At 33.2% G+C, this 23,419-nt stretch overlaps 1 protein-coding gene across 3 annotated transcripts in view; it reads right to left on the bottom strand.

Annotated features, from left to right (window-relative positions):
• LOC106665077 (ATP-citrate synthase) overlaps window positions 1–23,419 on the bottom strand; it is a 49,097-nt gene that overhangs the window by 16,200 nt on the left and 9,478 nt on the right. The window contains exons 1-3 of one of the 3 annotated variants that reach the window (XM_014391262.2): window positions 19,318–19,425; window positions 1,550–1,710; window positions 1,350–1,472 (exon numbers count right to left, since the gene is read on the bottom strand). In XM_014391262.2, the coding sequence (XP_014246748.1) occupies window positions 1,350–1,472; window positions 1,550–1,702 (276 nt within the window). In that variant the 5' untranslated portion in view covers window positions 1,703–1,710; window positions 19,318–19,425. Of the gene's footprint in view, window positions 1–1,349; window positions 1,473–1,549; window positions 1,711–19,317; window positions 19,426–23,419 lie in introns of those variants that run through there. The other 2 variants (XM_014391261.2, XM_014391260.2) reach the window with 2 other exon arrangements.

The raw sequence follows: 23,419 nt of genomic DNA, 5'->3' as shown, positions 1-23,419 counted from the left end.
TTCTTGTTGTAAATGTAATTTATAAAATATAGAATAGAATAAAAAAATTCTGTATTTTTACAGTGATTATATATAGAGGGGATGTATTCTACTCTGTTCTATTTTCCTGGCTCCTCTTGAGATGACTTATGGGATTGTAGGGATGGGTTCTGTTGGATAAGTTTTGGGCAAGACTATTGGGGTGATGGAAGAGATTATTGTGGTCAATTTTTGAGGAATTAATTTAGCCTCTATTTAGGTCTTGTTGTTTCAGTCAAATGTGCCAATTCCATGCCAATTTCTAATTAAGCATGAGTCCTGCAGTACTCCTGCGACCAGAAAGCAGTATTCAGAGTAATCTGACACTTGTCAGATCGGAAAGAACAATTCTGTTAGATAAGAGCGGAAGATTAAGTAGAGGATGTTCCAATTTGGAAGAACATGCTTTAGTTTGTAGAGGAGATCCCTGGCCATATGTGGTCAAACACTTATGCTTCAACAAGAAAGGCTCCCATACAATATCGCACTCAAGGGAGGAATCTGTAATGTGAAACACTTGCTGGGCTGAGGAATATGATGGGAGCAAAAGCTAAACTGACAATGTGATAAAATTAGAGGACTTTAATTTTAGCAAAGTCTTTTAAAAAAAATTCAGTAGTTTTCGTGGTCCGCTTGACCAATTAATATCTTTCAATTAATTAAGGTTTTTTAGTTGAGATAAAAAAGTCAGTGTCCCCAACGGGATTCGAACCCACGACCTTCGGCTGATTTAAAAAAAAACATTCAAATACTTTGGACATGACGGGATGTGAACTAATCGGATGATATGATCAGGCTTTTTTAACTGGTTTCCCAGGTTTCTGTAAGAGGATGATGTTCGAATATTTCCAGAGTAGGGAAAAACGAATGGTGCAAAATATACAATTGTAGAGGTATGTCAGGAATACAAGAGCTTTTTGAGGGAGTTGTTGGAGAATTTTGGATGTAATTAGGTTTAAGCCAGGAGCTTTGCTGTTCGATAGCCGAGACAGGATATATTTGACCTCAGCGAGAATGACAGCTTTCAGAGAGAATCATAGGGAGGGGAGATATGGTACTCATCATCTGTTTTGACTGAAACATTTTCAAGCTCATGACGATGGGTGAAGGTTTCTAGATGTCGAGCAAATATATTTTTCTCGGTCAGACTTGACCCATGATCCTCTGTTTGACGGAGGAGGTATTTCTGGATTCTTCTGTCTGTCTAGAGTGATTTATTAGAGGTCGTAAGATCAATAGATAGAAACAAAAGCTATGTTATGTTGGAATTTTAATGTTTTTTAACCATAAGAGTAATTTTTATTAACAATAGCAATTATTATTTTTAGTACCTCTTGATCCTTTCCCATTCGAGCAGTTACCCATTCTTGTACACCAGCAAAATCTGTTTTGACCTTGATTAGGCCAAGCTTCCCCCTTCGTTTAATCAATTGATCAGGTTTTACAACCAGGGGCTAAAAAAACAGCGAACAAACAGAAAAATTAATTTTTATCATCACTCAACATGTTAAAAAAGGCAATTTTCGCATACCTGAGTTTTCAGCCAAGGATGTTCATTCAGAAGATCTGACCAATTGGTGCTTTCTGTGACAGTCGCAAACCTGCATTTTGCAAGTGAAGACGAGGACAAGTGCCGGTTTAGGAGATCTTTCCCAGTTGCCTCTCTTATAGCTTTTGCGGACATTTTTCAATCTGAAAACAACAAAAAATTCCTAATAAGTAAACAAACAAACAAAAAATCACAACTGCTCTAAACTTATTGGAAAAAATAATTTGTAAAAAAAAAGAACAACTTTCCTACAATGTCAAAGACAAAATCAAAGCGTTGTTTAATTGTAATTTTTATTTTCATTTTATTTATTTATTTATGTTTAGTTTTTCTCAAAAAAAAGTTTATAAATATTAATATAAATACACATAAAATATTAATAATAATAAATATTTGTGAAATCTATACATCAGCCTTTCTTTCAATAAAAACAGCTATGTTTGAAGTATTTTTTTAAACAATTCTTAACATTAATAAATTAAATCAAAACACTTAAACTTAAGTGGTAAATTGTAAATAATTAATTAAATCTTGTTTAAATTACTTAAACTTCCACAATTACAAGGGGAAAATGTGTCGGCTCAACTGTCGAAATGTAAGAAGTAATTTAGTTCCTGAATGAACTGCATTCCAACACCTAGACTTCACCCCTCCCACCAAGAGAAAGTAAGTCCTGTAACTTTGTTTAGGCTTAGGCATAATTCTGACTTATTATGTAACAACCAAGATATTCTTGTTGTAATGTCCAGAGTGGACATTCTGGGTTGTACAAGCATTCTAGAAATGCAATAATTTTAAAAATTGATTTTGCATCAATTGAACACCAACAAATTAAAATAATAGAACTTATTTTTTATAGGGATTTTTTTAACAATCGTAATCAAAGCTCACAAGATCTCATGTCACTAATTTTTTCCCGTCTTCATTGTGTTTTTTTTGCAATATTTAATTGACCAACACTGATTATTTAGACAAGGAATGATAACTATAATCAGTAATTTAAAAAAAATGAATCACGTGAGATAATCTCCAGAAATTCGGTGATGTAATGCACTTATGTATCGAACTCTGTCATTTACATACTAACTTATTTTTTGTAAAGATTTCTTTGCACTAAAACTTAACAATGTTTTAGACTATTTTCTTGATTCATAAGTTAAAATTATACTGAATAATGAAATAGACTTAACCTACTTGATAGTGTTCAATGGCACACATAAGATCTTATCAGACACGTGTATGCTAATAATAACACAAAACTTTTAGTAAAACAAAAATTTTAACTTTCTCATTACACCAAATTACCGATACATCTGTATAATTATAATCTCATAATATAAATATTTTATCATTATATTATAAAAATTTATTAATGTTGACAGTTATTATTAAAATAAAGTCATAAATCTGTTAATAGTGGTTTCAACTGCTACATTGTACATTCAAATGGAGATATTTTATTTTAAAACACATTAATTTATATCAATGTTTAATTATCACATAGAAATAGCTTTTTTATTACTTTTTTGTTAATGAAAAACACAGCTTTGGTTATCTTTATATTTCTTAATTGTATTTCTATTTTTTTAATAAAAAAAAGATTACTACAATACGCACTACTAGAGCTAATGATAATCTGATATTATATGTGATAAAATTAAACAAAAATGTGTATTTGGAAGAAATTTAGATGAAAAGAAATTAAAAGATTTTTAAATTTAACACTATACATCAAGTTTAGAATTTAAAATAAAGGTTATATTTCTTGATTTTCTTTTTGTAAAGAATTTTTCATCTGGATTGTAGTAGAAACTGGCAACTTTTCTTTTTTTTTCTTTTCTTAAGTATTACGTATTTTTTTAGGCATTTTAGGTAAAACAAAAAAAGTTGGACAAGCTTATGGGCTTGTTTTTATAATCAAAATTTATATTTATGATTGAAGTTATTATTTTTAGTTTATTGTGGCATAGAGATGTTTCCTGATTTACTGAAAAACCTACAAATTCTTAAAAATGTTTAACTGGCACTGGAACCGTCTACTTACGCGGGTTTTGATGTTGCTCAAACCGATTTCGGATTTTCGCCATCTCCAGGGAGGAACTACTCTCAACGTAATTAAAAACATCAAAAACCCGCGAGTGTAGACGGACCCAGTTTAACTTGTATTCCCCGACTCGCAAACCAACACCCACTAAGCACTTAAATTAGACTTTAAAAAATAAATTTAAAAACTTTTAAAAACGATTTCAACACGACTAAACGCTATAAGCAACAGTATAGCAAATAACTTCGCGTTTGGCCCAAATTTACGGGAACGATAATACGCGATTTCTCATATTTTGACAAATTTAAGTAATTTTTCCACCATTTTTTTACTCTATGTTAGAAGGATCAAAATTATGCATTTGTTCGTCTTTATTCTTTGTAGGTATGTATAATGTATTCTTAGCGGTGTCTTTGTGGGAACGTTGCGGGAATTTTGCATTCAACTTAAAATTCGGATAAAACCTCACACTTTTTTAGTGTAAATTACCTGTTTTAAATGCCACTCCGCAATGAATGTAAAACTTAACTGGCTACCATAGGAAAAAACATGTTAAGTGTCAATTAATACTAAAGCCATGAACAACAGGTTGCATTTTAAGCTCGTTTTTCCCTTTATGTATAAAAATTAATAACAAATTAACAGCTTTAATGCATTTTAAGGAAAATATGTAGGGCGACGGTGGCCGCAACGGTTTAGGCGTTGAAACGGCGCTCATCACTGTAAGGTAAAGGTCCCGGGTTCGAATCCAGCGGCCCAGCATTCTTCGAGCCCGACATACTTACAAATTGGGCTTTTTTTCAAAAACATCAGCACTCCGAGGGTTGATACAATTTCTGCTGTTGCCAACTCTCGTAAAAAAATGTATATATACACAGACTGTCCTACGAAAGATTACCACCACACTAAAATTTTAGTCAGATTTTGCTTTTTGTTCGTTATGAAGTCTAGTTTTTTGAGTTCACCGGTTCCAGAAATAACTTTTTGGTTCTTTTTTTTTACATAAAATATATCCTACATAACTTTTTTTAATAAGATCCCAATTTTTATTTCGAATTTCAAAACTAGATCATTTATAAGAATTTTTCGCGTAGATCCGGATACGATATCTCAATTTTTATAGAAGTTACCCAAATGAGTTTGTGTCTATTTAGTGAAGAATGACAATTAATTGTAAAATTAAATTAAAATAAGTAAGAACGTTTTGGAAAAGATAGTTCTACTCACAGAAGTAAAAGAACTATATTTTCCAAAAAGTGAATTGCCATACTCACTCCACCTTAAACCATTTCTAATAACTGATGATTAAGTACGTTGTAATTAACATAACGATAAAAAATACATATAGTTTGAAATAAACAACAAAACACGAATGTCCGGTTTTTGTTTGTCTTTGAGCGTATAATTGGGCTGATACTAACGACCTTTCGAAACGAAAAATTATAATTTTTGGATCAAAGCATAGCAAAAATAAATTAAATCATTCTACAGTTAATAAAAATAAAATTCGTGGCAAGGCTAAAGATTGCAGTTCAGAGGTTAAAAATTTTGGCTTTTCCTTAATGAAAAATTCGATTGGTCACTCACTCCATAACAGTTTTACAAAAAAAAAATAAAAAATAAAAATAAACAAAGAAAAAAGAAAAAAAACTTAATTTTATATCTATCCGACTAACCTACAACTTTGTTGTGTTTTTTCAAATTCCCTTCTGTTTAACGATCTTTCTGATAAGGTTTCAGCCTTCAGGTAAGATACAGCATTCCATGAACTGCTGTGTATGATCTATTTATGATTCGAGAAAAGAGAACATATTACACCCCACCATAAAGCTTTAAACTGGCTTAAAACTCTACATACCTACCTTGTTTAATCTTATTAAAACTCAACCTCCATCCTACCTTTTCTGTAAATTTACGATTTCATCTATTTCCTACCGTACCATTCACCAATTTTTACCTAGTGCCAAGACATTTCAAAAATCGTTTCAAATTAGTATGAAAAAACATTTAGATTAAGTCTAAATTGTATAATTATTTATTCAGTTTACATTTTAACCAGATCTTACAAGATGTTGCGCTTTCTTCTCTTCTTTTTTTTTTTTTCATAGGCATTAATATAGTTCAATCTTACGTTCAGTTATTATTATCTTTAATCGTTTTTATACAGACTTTCAATTTGATTTAATTTTTGTAAACTTGCTGTAATTTATGTTAATTTCTTGTTGTGGCATGTATTTATTTATTGTTCTTTTATTCATTTTGTTGATCATTAAGGTTTGATCCAAAATATACTAATAAAACAATAAACAATAAGTTTACAATCGTATACTTCACCAGACATCGTGATGGTTTAAATTAGCAAAAACGGAAAAAATAAACAAAGGAAAATAAGACTGTGGATTAACCAATCAAATTTGCTCCAAGGATGCAATAATCTTTTGAATAATCGTGGAAGAAGAAACGATCAAAATTTTCAGTTCAGAAGGTCAAGAATTTGCAGAGAAATAACTCAAATCCTATATTATAATAGTTGCTTAGTCACAATTTGACCCAAGATCTTTATTTAAAAAATGTTGCAATGATCGACATGAACAGTAGTCACAAAATGAAATGTCTGGAGAGTGTGGCGGGTGTGAGAAAATTTCCCAATTCATATAAGTTAATAATGATTATTTGCATTTCTGCAAGAGAACTTTTTTGTTGAAATAGAGACTACACAAGGCCCTAAAGATGTTCTCAATAAAGATCGAAACGTTGGCACGATAAAGAAAATGTTTTTTTAAAACCTACGTCACACCAGACCGCATCTCACGATCTCCGAATAATCGCTAATACGTAAAGTAGTACAAAAGAAAAGTAAGCGAAAAGCCTAAAACATTTCTATCACTCACTCACTCTCTCTCTCACTCTTTCTTTCCCTCTCTCACCCCTCACTCACACACACTCTCTTTCACCCCCTCCCCTCTCTCTCTCTCTCTCTCTCACACACACACACCCACACACACACTCTCTTTCTATAACCTACTACGTCACATCAGACCGCATCTCGCGATCTACAAATAATCATTTACTAACGGTCACTGAACACCACACATTGTTTGCCCCTCAAAGTTAGTAGGGTCGGGAGTTGTTGAGAAAGACTAACATTTTGTTTGCTAGTGCAGGCCGTTTTTTCTTTATTTGTAGGTCTAAACGGGGTTCAGAGTACAGTTCACTATTAACCGTTTGCCCTTGTGGTAAAAGATCAAAATGCAAGGGGTCCAAATGCACAGCATACTTTTTTCGTGCATTTGTTGTTTTGGAACGACTGGGAGCCGTTGACCGGATTGGGAATAAGCTTTTTTGCGGAATACGTTTTTGTATGTGATAGTTTTTCATCACTTAGTACCAATCTATGAAAGAATTCATTGGTCATAAGAGTGACGATAGCAGGGTGGAGAGCAAACTGATGCGATACGCCAAATTTCTTTCGCTGAGTTTGCGTAGGATCCATGTAGCGTACTTTTGAACTAACCCAACTCTTTGGATGCGGTTTCCAATGGTTTTATGGGAAACATTTAACATCTCTACTAGTTCTCGGGTCGACCAAAAGAGATCTTCTAGCCTATGCCTCAATATATCGTCGTAACCTCAGAGCGACGTCCACTGCGCGTCTTCACGAACAAAATTTACTTTTTCTAGATCGAGCAAACAACCGTTGGAAGAACATTTACAGCATTAGTACCAAACAGTGCACACAAATTTTCAATTGCAACAGTTTCATTGTTTCCTTTTTGGAAATTATAAACGCCTTAAATGCGTTTCAAGTCGAATGATTCCCTATTAAATTATTCCACACAACTAAAGAATTTGAAAACGGAAACTGAAGAGAAATAAAGCTTTTTAATTTAGGGATTGAACAAGCGTAGCATAACGAAAATAGTATATACCAAAATGTAAATATTCAACTAATAATCCTATAATTGAAAAACGACATTATTTTCTTGCGAAACCAATACTCATATAGTTAAATTATATAAATTAACTATTTATATAGTGCCTAGAAAAAAAAAGTTATTTTTCTCTGGCCGTTCGTCAGTCCACGGATTGATATTCACGACGGAACACTTCACCACTAATGGCTCACAAGGATGGCAAATAAGAATTTTCAAGTTTTTAGAGTCGCTGAATTCTCCTATGTTCATATTCAAGTTCAAAGCGTCATCGTACAAACCTAAAGAGGACGGATTTAGATTTCTTCGGTGAGAAGGTCTCGGAAACGTTTAATCAGACGATGAAATTTTGGGAGCGAGCCAACTGCCAAACAGTCACTAAACATGAACATGAACATTCAGCCCGCAGAAAAGCAACGGTATAAAACGTTTTGAAATTAAATGCATTTTTTTATACCCAACAACAAACGTTTCCCCATTGTCTGATAAGGAATTAACAAAGAAAGATTAATTTTGCCCTCTTATCCTACACAAATGTTATAATCTACAACCCCCATGAACCTGCTTTATGAATTATAAAAAAAATACTTAAACATTTATTAGCAAACCTACTTTTAAGTATGCTACAAAGAATGTAGAGAATTTAAAAAACTTGCATTTTAGGCCCATTTAATATTTACCTCTAGGTTACACTTGTGTATTGCCCCAAAAGTAAACTAAACTACTAATTACTATTTTAGTAATTTTACTGTTCATGTTTAATTTTATGGTAATATTTATTTGGCACCTTTCTAAGTATTTTTTGTCCATGTTCAGTGATTTGTAAGTAACAAATATGTTATGTGCTAATATATGTTACATGTACTACGCCAGTAGCATACGACAAAATGTTTGTGACTGAATATATTTTGTATGCATAAATTAAATTGATATTTGATTTTTTTAAAAATATTTTCATTCATTTTGTGAGTGTGTGTGTGTGTGTGTGTGTGTGTGTGTGTGTTTGCGTGCGTTCGTTCGTTCATTCGTTCGTGCGCGCGTGTGTGTGTAGTACAGCCTTGCATTGAGAACAGAAAAAACTTGTACTTTTGTGACAATGATTACCCCGATTTTGGCTGCATTTTAATTTATATGGGCATTTCTTTCAGATTGAACAATTGGGGTTTCTTTTATAATATTTTTCTTAGTTTTGGGCACGTTTGTTATTATTGGTTTCCTAATTGTTTCCTTACCATACTTGTAGCAGTATGTTTGCACAATGCACTGCCTAAAATGTATGTAAGTACAGTTATTTCTTCTAAATATTTTATAAAGGAACTACATATATTTTATATATATATTTTATATATATATTTTATATATATATTTTATATATATATTTTATATATATANATTTTTTGAATGAATACGTTTTACAAATATTAAAATTTGTTAAACGTTTTTTTTTGTGAAAAATAGTTGCCTTCCCAATTGTCTTTTTTCTCTCGAAAATCACAAAAATGGTCATAACTTTGAAGCCACACACGATCCACAGGAAATTTTACAGCGGTTTAGAAATGTATAAACTACACGTAATTGCATCCATTAGCCTCTTTACGTAAATTAGAATTGGACAAATAAAATAAAACGTTTGGGAAATTTATATTATTTGCACCCTAATTTTTCACTAAAAAATGGCTTCCACTGTACATCAACAACGAGGTATCGACTTCCATTCAAATCAAATACATATGATTATACCTAGACAGCAGACTGACAATCCCACAGAAGAGTTAAGAAACAAAATAAGACTTGCACAACTTTTTTAGGACCGAAATCCGTCTTGACCGTTAAAATAAACTAACCTAATACAACAATTGGCTGTGACCACTTTGGATATACGGAATAGAAATGTGGGGTTTTGCCAAGCCATCCACCACCCAGCACATTCAATCTTTCCAATCAAGTTCTCAGAAAAATCTTCATTAGTCACTAACCAATTCTGACTCTATTGTTAGTGCAGTGACCATGTGAAAAACAGCTTTGTAATCACATTTGTAATATGTACAAAAAAACAAAATTCTCACAATGGCTTAAAATCTAAATGTTGTTAACATAGACTAAAAAATAAATATGCCGCTTTCCAAAACTTGTAATAAACGTTGAATTTGTATAAAATCCGGATGAGTTATGTGTAACACACATTGGTAAAAAATTGCACCCAAAATCCAGCCCAAAGATGCATACTTTCTTCTTGCTAAAAAAATGAAAAAACTCGAAATGAGCTTACAAATTTACTGAACAAAACAAAATAATATTAAAGAAACAAAATAAAATATGATTTTGACACACAACACAAGTATTAACGTCCCTTTTATTACTTATTATCCATATTACTTTTATTACTTATTCTTAACTAAGTACTTCTTCCCAGCTGCCGATTGGAGCATATATCACTTCCGACATATATAACAACACAAGTTTTATCTCAGACAAGAACTTACATAGAAAGAATAATTAATTGAAAGAATTAACTTGGTCAATCGACCACTAAAATGTACATAGATTAATATTTATCAACTTTCAACACATACAAAACAACGACAGAAAAAGGGGCGTCGGGGGCCGCAACGGTGAGGGCTGCTCATCAATGTAATACAAAGGTCACGGGTTCGAATGCAGGATCCAGCGACCCTGCATTCCAACCCATATTTTTTTCAAAAACACCGACACCCCGAGGGCTGATATGACCTGCTTTTGCGAAACCTCGTAAAAAAAAAATAAAAGGCAGAAAGCCATATTTAATAAAACGTCAATTAATTGTTTTTTATCAGCCAACTGTAACCAAAAATAGTTTCATTGAAATCGGGGATCCCCTTGGTAGAATTCCAATTTCCATTAAAAATATTATATGTATAATTATTTGAACCTTAAAATTAAATTAAAGGATTATTTTAATATTTTTTTAATTATTGGTTTACCAGTTGGTAATAAACAGAAACGTGTTGGTTTTGGTTTAATTCGACTCGATGGTAGTCGGTGGATTGCATAAATAATACCTCGTGCGATAGCAATGTATCATATATCACAAGGAAATGAAGAATTGGACTCCGTGTAATCTGCCCGAATGAAACGTGAAATAAAGATTTATTTCCTATTTTAGCAACCTGCTCCCAGTTGGGCAATATCAAGGTAAATATAGTTTAAGGGTAAAATATACTCTATTGAAACGGTTAAGCCTGGAATAATGCTGTCAACTGTCAAAACATAATCTTAAATATTCATCAGCTTAATTACTGAAGATCTTCAACGCGATGCACTTTCATAATAGGCCATCGAAGAATACGTATTGTGAATCGACCCCTAAAGGGTCATATCAACGTTTTATTTTTAATAAAAAAATTCAATTCTTCAAAACGCATTATAATCTCCAAATCGGAACGAGAGCACAAAATAGGACTCAGAATTCCAGGGATGGCGATATACTACGTCAGAATATCGCCTGATATGCAACGTTGGTTATTGACCTTGCACCTTAGTGAATGATGCAACACAAATTAACAATTTACTGTATGTATGCCGTTCATAAGACTGATATATCGGGCGTTAGGTGATGCACCTGGGTCTGGACGTCAAAAAGTGTATTCAGGCGTATAATTTTCAATGTGCCATAAGTCATAGGTCTTAGTTATACTCGTAATATATTGTATTAGTTAAGATGTTCATTTATGGGTGTAATGTGCTTTAAGTTCAATTTTCGAGGTGATAAGTAACAACAGGATTTTTAGGTATATAAGTCCTTCAGGAGACTGATATGTTGGGCGATGTGGTGGGTCAGGATGTCAAAAGTTGTATTACGACTGTTTTGAAGATAGACAAGCTTTCTTCTATTGCGTTAGTTACAAATTCATATATGGTAGTACTGCGCTTTTTCATCCAACTTTCATGGCAGCAAGTGTTAGTAAACTACAACGAATTTATTTTCCATTTTCACAATAAAACACATATCCTTAGAGGTAGTTGATGTAACATTATTGAAAAACTCATACAATGAATTTTTTCAAGAAATATCTCCAGCTATGATCATCATTGCAACCTTAATGAAACATATCTATGCCTAAACAGAGTACTTCAACTTTCCATGGGACTAAATCAAGAGAAATCTGAAAGTAAACCCGAAAACAATGCCCTTTCGTAAGTGAATATCAAGCAATGTAATCTGGGATTGTCCTTCAGCCTACCAAATGGACTGCACCCTCGAGATAAAATACTTTCCAAACTTTGGGGCAAAAAAAGGAAGTAAACATATCCGTTGTTATATGTGATATTCGTCAATTCTGAGATTCGCCACTGATAGCTGAATGGATGTAATTTTAAGATATCTTCGTAAAAACGAGAAAACAATGAGATTGGGTTGTCTCTTCCCGATGCGATGATCTTACTTGGCAGGTTATAAGTGGCCACACCAGGATGACGTTAGAAATGCTTTGTATTAGGAAGTGCCCGAAATGTCTCTCTCTAAATTAACTAGGAAACTATTTCTTTCCGAAAATACTAAATTGAAATATGATTTATTAGGGTATAAAACAAAGAGTTGGGTTCACGACATATAAGGTTGGACAAGCGAAGAATGTTGAAAGGAGAATTCAAAATGCTGTATGGACATTACGCAGTTACGATTTTTGTGGGATCCTCATTTGGATTCCATAGAGCAGGTCTTTTAAAACCTGCGGAAATAATAACTTCGTCAATCATGAAAGGATCAGAAATCATTTTCCACCAGGTTAAAAAAACAGTTTTCTAAGTGACTCGCCAGATGAATTGCTATCTAACTACGTGCTAGTGTGCCCGTTCTCGTATTTTCTGCACTATTCGTTTTCTTGGGTAGCATACCAAGCGACTCGCCTTGTCACTAGTCACTTAGCTTGTCACCTCCGGTATGGCCTTAGCCAGTGTATACCTACCTATACCCAGGAGATCATAGCTTCCTTACCAACGGGGTTTGGCTCCGTCCTTTCGACATATAGGTCATTTCAGCCTCAAACGCATGCTAAATATAATCTAGCCTAATACTACTTAAATTGCATAATCAGTCGCACAAATAATACATTCGTGCATTGCACTCATTCTGATTAGACGATGGAGTACTGGATATTCCTCCATCAACCTATACACGGTATAATAGTTCAACCTAAATTACGGTCGATGTAGTATTTTTATAAATATTCCACCATCGACCTTAAGCACACACACGCTGTAGGGGCGATATATTTCGCCCTCGCCATTCACACTAATAAATACACGCATTCAGACAAAACGCAATTACAAAACACATAGAATATAACTATATACAGTAAAATATAAAAGTCTACCAAAAAACGCAACTGGGGACCCAGAAACCGACTGCTGTGCTCGATAACCATTCCTAAATTCTGCGGCGTGTCTACACGCCTCTATTATGTGGAACACATCGAGAAATTTTTCTCTGCAAAAGGAGTACCTGCGCGGGTTTTGGCACAAAAGACGTCATTATTAAATTGAAATTGTTAATGGCGTGGATTGTAATACAGATTGCACTCGACGAAAATATTGATCTTTTATTAACAATAAATGGAACTTCAGAGAATGTCGATTTACTTTCGAAAGTGAGAGTGTTGGTACACTGTGGTAAGACAAATATTTACGACTGTCACTCAAGTTAATTTATATTTCGTGTTCTATTTTCAAGGTTAAACATTTTCAACATAAAATTATTTTCGATTCACAAATATTGAGAGTTTCAATCGCTAAACGTTGTAAATCTTAATCATTGACATGTCAAACATTGCGAAAATTTGAGTGCAATTAACTAACATAGCTGGACGTTTCGATCATTTTTTTTTTAATTTGAAAATATAGAAATGTGGTTAAAGTTATTTAAACGTTAATAAAAACTTAATATTAGCTTAGTATAGTAACATTGGAATATTCTTCATTCAGTGTATTTTTCCTTTGTACAAATCAGCTAAAAAGCAATACTTTGGTTGTCTTCGATCATTTATGGTCTATCCTTACTGTTTAAGTCTTTCGTAAGCATTTCACCATTTTCAATAGACGGTTTGTAGTTATAAACGGACACGACTGACTTAATAACAAACCAACCAGTGAAGATGGCGAAAGACACAACGCCACCCAGACCGAAACAGCGAAGTTAGACCAGAATGATCGAAATTGCCAAAGTACAGAATCATCACCCTGCAGTACCAACTCACACATTGTTACATTGTTTTAAATACAAAATACAAAATCAAAATTATGTACCATGTTTAAAAAAATTAACCATAAAAAGTATACAGGGCCGCATACAGTGATGAACGGCCACCGACGCCCCTTATTTACTGTTTATTTATCAGAAAGTTTGATTATTCTTCATTTTTAAGTATTTTTAACATATTATTACCGTGTTGCTATTTAAGTAGCAATGCATAATTATTTGTTTATTTTAAATATTATCTAAATCACGAAATCTAGGGTTAAGTCAATAAAGTCACAGGAGTGAACGCAGCCCACCCTGGCCAAGGCTAGTTTAAAAAATTTCACGAGATTCACAAGCCTTGAAAGTAAAGATAAAAGAGGAGAAATGTTTTGAGAGCAGTTTGAGTTCAAGCAGTAGCATTCCAAACGAATGATCCCCAGCAATACAGAGGCGTCTGGTATCTTAGCAACGGGTTGTGTCTAGTTCCTCTTCCTGTGACAAATGCGCGATGTGTTTGGTAAGTCCAATTGACCTCAATGGTACAAGCCGTTATGAAAGAGCTGCTCCACGTCCAGAATTTATAAATGGACGAAAAAATGTAAAAAAACTTAGAATAAATTGGAACATTCCGTACATACATGCCAGCCTTAAAATTCCATACGCGCACGAGACAAGTACCTTGGTATGATATTAGTACGCTTGTACGATGGAAAACACACGTCAAAAAGGAGTGAAGAGCTCACCATCAAATTTCGGAAAATGTACTTGTTATTGGGCAGAAGCTCTCCTTTTCTCATTAAAAGTAAGCTTTTACACATCATAAGGTGCTCAAGCTTATGTGACGTACGGCATCCAGCTCTGGAACTATAAGAGCAAGATCAACCGGCAAATCTTAGAAATATTTCAAAAAAAGTACTGAGAAGAATATTCAATGAACCCTGGTAAACCAGAAATAAAGATCTCTACCGTGATTCAAAATGAAAACAGTAGAGGATGCCATACGACTCCAACGAATCAAGCCACATAATTTATTACTAGTGCAGTGATATGGTGAAAGTGTGATTTAAGAACAAAAACCCAACATTATGTTTATTGCCTATGGCAATTATTAGAAAAAGATTAATTATTAACTGTGTTAACAGCTAGTTTGTAATATTGGTAGTCTTTCCAACTCAAAGGGATGAAGGGGGAAAGACTTCTACCTTAAAATGGTACATCTGAATAAAGCGTTTGACGTCTTGACCCAAGAGTATCACCTAACGCCCAATATTGCAGCTTCTGAGGGAGACTACTTCCTATTAATTACCTACATTATTACTTATATTATTACATTTACGTCCTGACCCACGTGTATCACCTTATCGCTGTTTGATTCAACTGAAGGACATATATATGCACTACGATGCAAGATCAAATACTAACCAACAGTTGCGTAACAGGTGAAAGTCTCACTTAGCACGTTGATCCTTAGAAAAATGAATTATAAATTGTAGGCCGATCCTAATCTATCAGTTCTTAACTCTTATTATAAATTATAAACCTTTTTACAACTATTTAGTACCATTTTTAAAACAACTGATTAATAAAATAATCCAATTGTATTTCGCATTGCGATTTGCTTTCTAGTTAATCATTATTTGTTGTATTGAATGTGATTTTACACAATTATAGATTTATATGCATTATATAACCATTTATAATATTATATAGGTTTACAATATTATATATTTTAAGTGTAACTATTCCTTAGAATCATAACGCATTGGAATGAAAAATGTTAGTTACATAAACCAACAAAAATGTATACATTTTTATAATTTCTGGAACAAAACGCAACGGTAAAATATGTGAGTTTGAACAAAGGTTTTTTTGTATTCGCTTCCTTTACTTTAATAAATTACTTGTTTACTGTAATAAATTTAATGTAAAAGGCAAAGACCAAAAACCACTTTTCCAAGTAATTAAAAAAGTCAAACTTACGTTATATTTTTCATAAAACTAGTACATACAAAATAGAGTTGTTTCAAGCATTTGGAAAAGTTGTCGTAACTTTTGGACTTGGCCCAAGTATAAACTGGATTCGCGCATTCTCGATTTCAATATTGTATGATGGATGCCTTCAATTGTTCTTTAAAGGAAATGTTAATAAGTCTCATATTTCAAACCGTAACTTGTGACAAAAGAACAAAACCCAAGTAAGAGCAAAGAGCCAGAGAGGGCAGGTTCTAATTAAACTGCTGATAAAGAAATGTCATTAAGTAGTTGAACGAAAACGTGAATTTGAGTTTAAACACACTCGAACCACTTTTGGATGATGGATGAAATACTGGATAGATATCAAATTCCGATTCATTCAAATTTTAAAGTCACAAATAGATTTTCATCATAAATGACTTCTCTCTCTTTCCAAGAAAATTACGTTTAATTTTATGTAAAACGTGCAGATCAAAGGTACATTCTAAAAGGTACCCACACATTTTATTTTATTTTACAAACTTCAATTTGTCAAGACTGTGGATTACCACATTCATTTTCTTGTGACCAGAGGAAAACAAGTACTCGCACTTATCTTACTGACAAACGGCCCGAGATAAAAACTTTTGAGGTTAACGCACGTCGTAAATCAAGTTTCTTCACAGTTTAAATAGTGCTTTTTCAGCGGATTTATTATATTCGGAATTGAACGACAAGCGTTACTTTTCCAATCGACTTTTGATTTGAAAATTTTCATTAGAAAATTATATAAAGCTTCGAATTTTACAATGGTTGAACTTACGATGCTAGGACTTGGCGTGTAACTTTTGTTTAAATTTGGATGAACCATATGTAGAGAAAAAGGACAAGGTTTGACAGACAGAATCGATAGCAGCCAAGGACGGAGGGAGAAAGTAGAAAAATTAGTAATACCGCACCGTTGAAGATAAACTTGATAGTTTCTTCTACACAATTAACTCTTATCGACTAACGTAATAGCTTTACAGTCGATGATGATGAATAAATAGCATTTTAGTAGAGCAAAGTGGTTTCTACGTTTGATTGACCTTTGTAAGTGTTTTTATCGTCTTTTCTCGATATATTTTCGCTGTTTTCCTCTTTATCAGAATTTCCGCGTTAAAACTGGGCAATTAAACTACGTTATCCGTGTTAGCTGTTATTACTATCTTTTTTAGGTTATATATTGTAAGTAGGTCGCATATGATTATCACCTATAATTATTTTGGTGAGTTATGGATTTAAAATTAAAATTGGTTGATGAGTCAATAATAGGAAACAAAAGCAAACGGACCCAAATTATTAACAAAACGTATTTGAACTATTTAATAAATTGAAGGATAAAAATTTAAATAGTTATACAGGGTGAATTGCTACTCGTGCTACAAACTTCTCCAGTAGATTCTTCACCCTAAAATGAACAAAAAAGTTCATATTGTCCATGGTCCGATTNGTTGAGAATCGGACCATGGACAATATGAACTTTTTTGTTCATTTTAGGGTGAAGAATCTACTGGAGAAGTTTGTAGCACGAGTAGCAATTCACCCTGTATATTGTGATTTTTTTGTTAGGCCTACGGGGTGATGAACTTGGTCCGCCGACCCTCGCTGGTTTTGGTCAGTCGTAATAAGTAATATGTTGATTATTACACTTATGTTCTTTATTTTTTTAACGAGTGTTCGCAGCAGCAGAAGTCATATAAACCCTCAGGGTGCCGGTGTTTTTGAAAACAAGCCCATTTGAAAGTATGTCGGGTTCGAATGGGTTCGAATGCAGGGCCGCTGGATTCGAACCCGGGACCCTTACCTTACAGTGATGAGCGCCGTGTCAACGCCTAAACCATTGCGGCCACCGACGCCCCTTCTTTATTGGCTTAATTGACTTTACATCGCAAGATTAACTAATTAAAGCATGAAGAAAACAATGTGAAAGACGAAAAAAGCGAAGATATGCGGACCGAGATGATCGGAAACGACCATACTACGAATAAATTATATCATGAAAAATAATTTTTATTTTTTACAATAGCTTAACGTCCGACTACACGTTGTGTGTCGTGGACGAGGGGTCAAACCACTTTAAAATACTTTATAAATATTATTCGCAATTAAAATTCCATGGGTTGTGCCGGGATTCGAACCCAGGACGGCTAAGGTGGTAAATTCAAGTCGGGCATCAAAACCACCAACGTCCCCCTATTCTTTTTTATAGTTTCATTGCATCAATTGGAGATTTTTAAACGATATAACCTTGGTGGTTATTTGTTGATCGATATCCAGATCAATTAAAGCAAAGTTGACGATGTGAAAATACTGCAATAAGGTTAATCGAGTTAATGTTATTTTAACTATATAAATTTTTTGTTTGAACATTTTATATTTAAAATCTTAATTTCACGTGAATAAGAATTATCTAAAAATATTTTATAACCGATGAAACTATAAGATTAAATTGAAAAAATAGATATGCTGTATCCTGGAGATAAAGAAGTAAAAAACTGGCAAATCAAGATCGCCTCAAGGTCATTGCTGTTCATATGGCACACAAAATTTTCCCACCTTAAAATTTCGCAAAAATGAAGATACATTTTTTTACAGAAATGGTTAATGTAAGTTTTAATTTAAGCAGCACTTGCTTATACATTTTCAAGCTCAGAAAAAATATAATTCTCTTACACATGCATTTAATTATTAAAAATTATTGCGTTAAATAATTTTTGACTAAGATTTTCAGCTCGATTCGATGAAATAAGCTTGAATCTTCCCGCCTATTTTTAGACATCCGTGTTTGACGAACCCGAATTGAACATTTGTCCGCTGAACTTTATCAACAATGATCATCCTGTTCCGCCAAATCACAGTCAGATGAGATACTACAGATTACAAGAAAAAATATTTAATTCACAGGCTAAAACTATTGCATAAACACATCTGGCCGGAACATCGAGAAAAGAGACAAATTGTGGACGAATTGATTTTAGATTCAACCAATTTAGGAGAGAGCGAGGGAAATGATTCCGAAATGACACATGCATGCTTTTCAAGCTTGTTGTTTTATTTTAGAACAATTCAAAAGATAAATCGTGGATGTACTTTCTACAATATATAAAAGACATAAAAATCTTCTTTTATTGCAGCATTATAAGATTTTATTATAATCAAATAGGTCAATTATTTTCGCACGTCTACAACGTAACTTGACTAATTAACATTAATTAGCCAAAAAAATTCCAGTTATTGTGTAAAAGATCACATGAATGGACAAAGCTATTTCCTGATTAGAGTTTCACTTTTATCCAGTATTAAAACGAAATGGAGCGCGTTATCACAAAGGCTTATCTTTTTTTAGGATGTTAATTACATACGCATATTCCCCCAAAAAACCTTAATTTTAGCCCAATTTCAAGTCTATCTTTGAACCGGGATTGATAACTTCTTTTAAAAACCGAACAACAAGATAAACAGTAAAGTCGTTTTGTCAAATGTGACCGAACACTCAAAAAAGGAAACACTAAAAAAACCTTACTTTTACAGCTAATGTCGGATTAAAATGTAAGCTTTTACTTACAGGGTATTTCCCTGAAGTAGGTGTGCTGCAGACCAGGCGGACGGTCACTAACTGAAGCCAAACGGTTTCGGGCTAAGGGAGCCGTCGAGATAACGGTAAAGGTTTCCAATGCCACTCTCACAATCTCTCCGCGATTGACCCATGTTCTATCTGTTCGTGCGAAAAAACAACTTAATTTTTTTATCATTTTTTTGCCTTTAAAAAAAGGACCCCGGTTGACGTGTTCAGTACGTGATATCCAGCTGCACCGACGACTGGCTACAAGTGGTACAAACCAATATATTTAATTTTTTTAATATAAAATCGTTTAAGCCATATTTTGATCGATTTTATTTGTTTACCTTAATTATAGCCACGTGTAAATTTTTTGTACAGAAAAAATGAATATAAAATTATTAAAAATTAAAAAATTATAGCCACTGTCATAGCATGTTTTCATTGACCTGGAATTAGACCTTTTCCCTCAAAGAGCCGCTGATAAAAATCGCTAAAAAACATTACTTCAAAAAGGAAAATTCTATTTATCTCATATACATGCTAAAGACACGATATCTGAAGCGGATAAATGCATATGCACGCATTTAATTTTTTCCATGAGTGGTTTTTCCAACTAGGATGAATGTATTTATAAGCGTGAGTGCTTGAAAGAATTGGTGGGCTCGTGGCGTAATACAGAGACCTACCAAACTAGGTTAGTTCTTTTACCTAAATGAATGAACTTATATACGTGATCGGTTGAGGGAGTGAGTGAGAGTGAGTGTGTGAGAGTGTGAGAGTTGTGTGTGTGTGTGTGTGTTTGCGTGTTTGTAGTCGAGTGTAGAGTACCGCATAGACCCATCAAATTAGGTTTTTTCTTTTTGGCCATTCTGTTTAGAGTGACAGGAGATAGGAACTGCACGTAATATCAACTACCCCAAATTTTATCTGCACATTTATACTTTATAAACGTATTTATTAGATTGAATGTTTGTGCGTAATGGTTCCTCCACTACCTCTTGAACTTGTAATTGTACATATGATTTGAAAGTTTCTAGTGTGAATGTTTATTAGCGTAAATGACGGCAGGTATTCGGCGGAATTAACCAGTAAACCTGAGACCCGGCAAACTAGGTTAGACCATAATATATGCATGTACGTGTGTGCATAAAGTTCAAAGCCTTTTCACCTCGTGAGAAGGGCCAAGCTAATAGAGTCCCAGTTCCATCAAAAATTGAAAATCACCAGGCCCTCCTACTGGAGAGCCAAATTTTGCCGGTAAAAAACACGAGAGATGCCGGCATTAGCTAAAAAAAAAAACTACAGCTTAACTGATCGCAAAAAGAACCCTACTCATTAGTAACATCAAATATTAAAACCCTCGTAAGACAGAATAGGGAATGAAGAAACTTGTAAGGACTAAGGCTCTCCTGAAAAAAAAACTCCGAAACTTTCCCAAATTAGGAAATATAATCAGCCCTCTAATACTGGAATCCACTTCGTGCGACTACATGCGTCCAAGACTTGATACTCGCTCCCAGCAAGCTGGGATTTTTTGCGTACGACACCTAATGCCTCGAGTCTACTGGTCAATTTTCTTACCGTTTTGCCAATATGTTATACGAATGTAAAATCCAAGCATTGGATCAATTACCACCCTCATTTATTAATTTTATAATACAATTAAGATCTACGAATTTCAGAGAGTTACAGTTTTTATTATATATTTGATCACAAGTAGGGTATCAAAAGGTATTCGTAAAAGTATAACCAATTCTCTTCTTTTTAGATGTCTTTGCTTAATCAACTAATTAATATTAACAAGGTAAACCAAATGTCCGAGTTCAAGTCGTACTACTAAGTTTTTCACACTCGCAGTCGTACGTAGTCGATTCAAATCAGTAATAAAAAAATTTGATTTTAAAAGAAAAAAAATTGGAAAGCTTACGCACAATATCATTTCTAGTTTTTGTAATTGTATAGTTTATAAATTAGACAGGAGGAATAAGTTTATCTTTTATACTAATTTATTATATATTTGTTAAACATTTAAAATATTACTTTTATTACTTTTTTATTGGCTAAGTTAATGTCAATTTCACGATCGTACTTTTAAAAATCAAGATTGATTTAGGAAGCCATGTGAATTTTATTTCGTATTTTTAGAAGCATTTTTGTTTAAACAGTAATCGCTTTTGTGGCCTTAATTATAATTGTAGTTTAAAAATACTTCATTAATTGGATAAGTAATTTATCTAAAAATTATATTAACGTTAGGATTTAAATGATGTTTATAAGTATATATATCACGAAAATAAATCAATCCTTGAGCTCAAAAGGGGTCAAAGCCTGAATCCCATGCAGGATAAACACAGGACAAGGCTCTGTAAGCATGAAAACACAATTATCGTGATCATTCCTGCATAAAGAAAAACTATATCTGGCTTGGTTCTTCTTGATTTGCTATGAATATCTCACAAAGACAAACACATAACGAAATTTTAATACCACAGGCACTTGCTTTCTACAAAGAGAAATTATAAATTGTTCCAAAGTTTTAGCTCTTCATATGTAAAGACTAGGATGGTGAAAGTGAACGGCTTTCACTCGTACCGAAGAATGTCTACTGGTTTGAAAGAAAGAAAACAAATTCCAGTCTGGACAGTATTTTTACATTTTATTTGATTTTATTCATTTTTTTCCAATAAAATTTGTTTTACCAATCAAGAAAAAAAAATAAACTGATAAGAAAACAATAGGATGCATATTATTAAATAAATCATTTTCATAACAGAGTCAATAATTATTCATGATAGTTGGACAGTCTTAAATTGTTGTAATTTTTCAGGAAAAGGAGGAAACATTTTGTTAATTGGTCTTTTTAAAAAAATTGTTTTACGTATTCCAAAGACTCAATTTGTTTTCTTATTGTGGTTTACTAAAACAAAAATATTTTAATAATGATAAATAGATGTTTAATCAAAGATTAGTGGGCGAGGCAGCACGTTTCAGTCCAAATGCGACCAATTTTGCCAGTTCACTCACTGATGAATCTTGACGCCTTGCTTTAAATTAACACGGAGAAAAATGTCAAAATGTAACGACGCCTAAGTCGTTCTTTTCTTGACTGATTTGGCCACAGATATAAATATAAATGACAGTTCAAAATTCTATCTGTATTTCCAGCCAATTAAATAATTTTAAATGGCCGTCAATAGTGATTCATTTCTTTATGATCACTTCGCTTGCATTCCTGTAAACAAATCATAAAACAGAATAGCTGCGTCTTACTTTCGGCTTATGAAAATTGGTAACACCTTTTATCATGCCTGTGATAATCTTTTAATTTCACAACAAAGAATCTTTAGTGAAAACTTATTCTCGACCGTCGGAGTCCTTTCAAAGAGTTCTTAGAGATCTTGAAGAACATCCGGCTCAATTACAGCATGTACACTCATACCGCCAACATATTTCTATTTTTGGATAATTCCGCTACACTAATCGCCGAAAATTCTGTTCAGCCTAGTTAACGTCTAAGAATGAATTAAAAATACCGTTGGTGTGTTCATGTACATAATATACATAATAACCACTATAATTTATTGGGATGATGACTAAATTACAATAATAATAACTCATTACCATATTTTTCCATGCACATTTTTTATTTCCGCGATTATAAAACGCATACTATGAGAAAAAAAAACAAGAGAAGATTGGATATCGAAAGATTCCTTTTAAAACAAAAAGTATACGTTTGAGAATGTATATAGCAATGAACTTGAGCCCAGACATTCTTGGAGGTGTTTCAATATTAGATATGGCACGAAACCCTTTCCCTGGACGAAATTCGTACGTTAAAAACGTCGATTCAAGTCATTAACCTTTGGGTGTTCAGTTCAGTTGGTTAATAAGGTAGTTTTGTTTAAACGATGTACTTTACTTAAGTTTAACATTATTAACAGGCAAAGTTGCATCAATAAATCATCACAAGACCTCAAAAACGTAAACAATTGGTTTTAAAAAGACTTAAAAGTTATTATATTGTGATATATAGTAGATAGATTTGATACATAGTAGTTATAGATAGATGGATGGATAGATAGATGGATGGATAGATAGATGG

The sequence above is a fragment of the Cimex lectularius genome, unplaced genomic scaffold (assembly GCF_000648675.2).
Source record: "Cimex lectularius strain Harlan isolate CLEC.00 unplaced genomic scaffold, Clec_2.1 scaffold172, whole genome shotgun sequence".
Classification (NCBI taxonomy): Eukaryota; Metazoa; Arthropoda; class Insecta; order Hemiptera; family Cimicidae; genus Cimex; species Cimex lectularius.
Note: the sequence above shows the minus strand (reverse complement) of the source record. Positions and strands in the feature narration are given on the sequence as shown.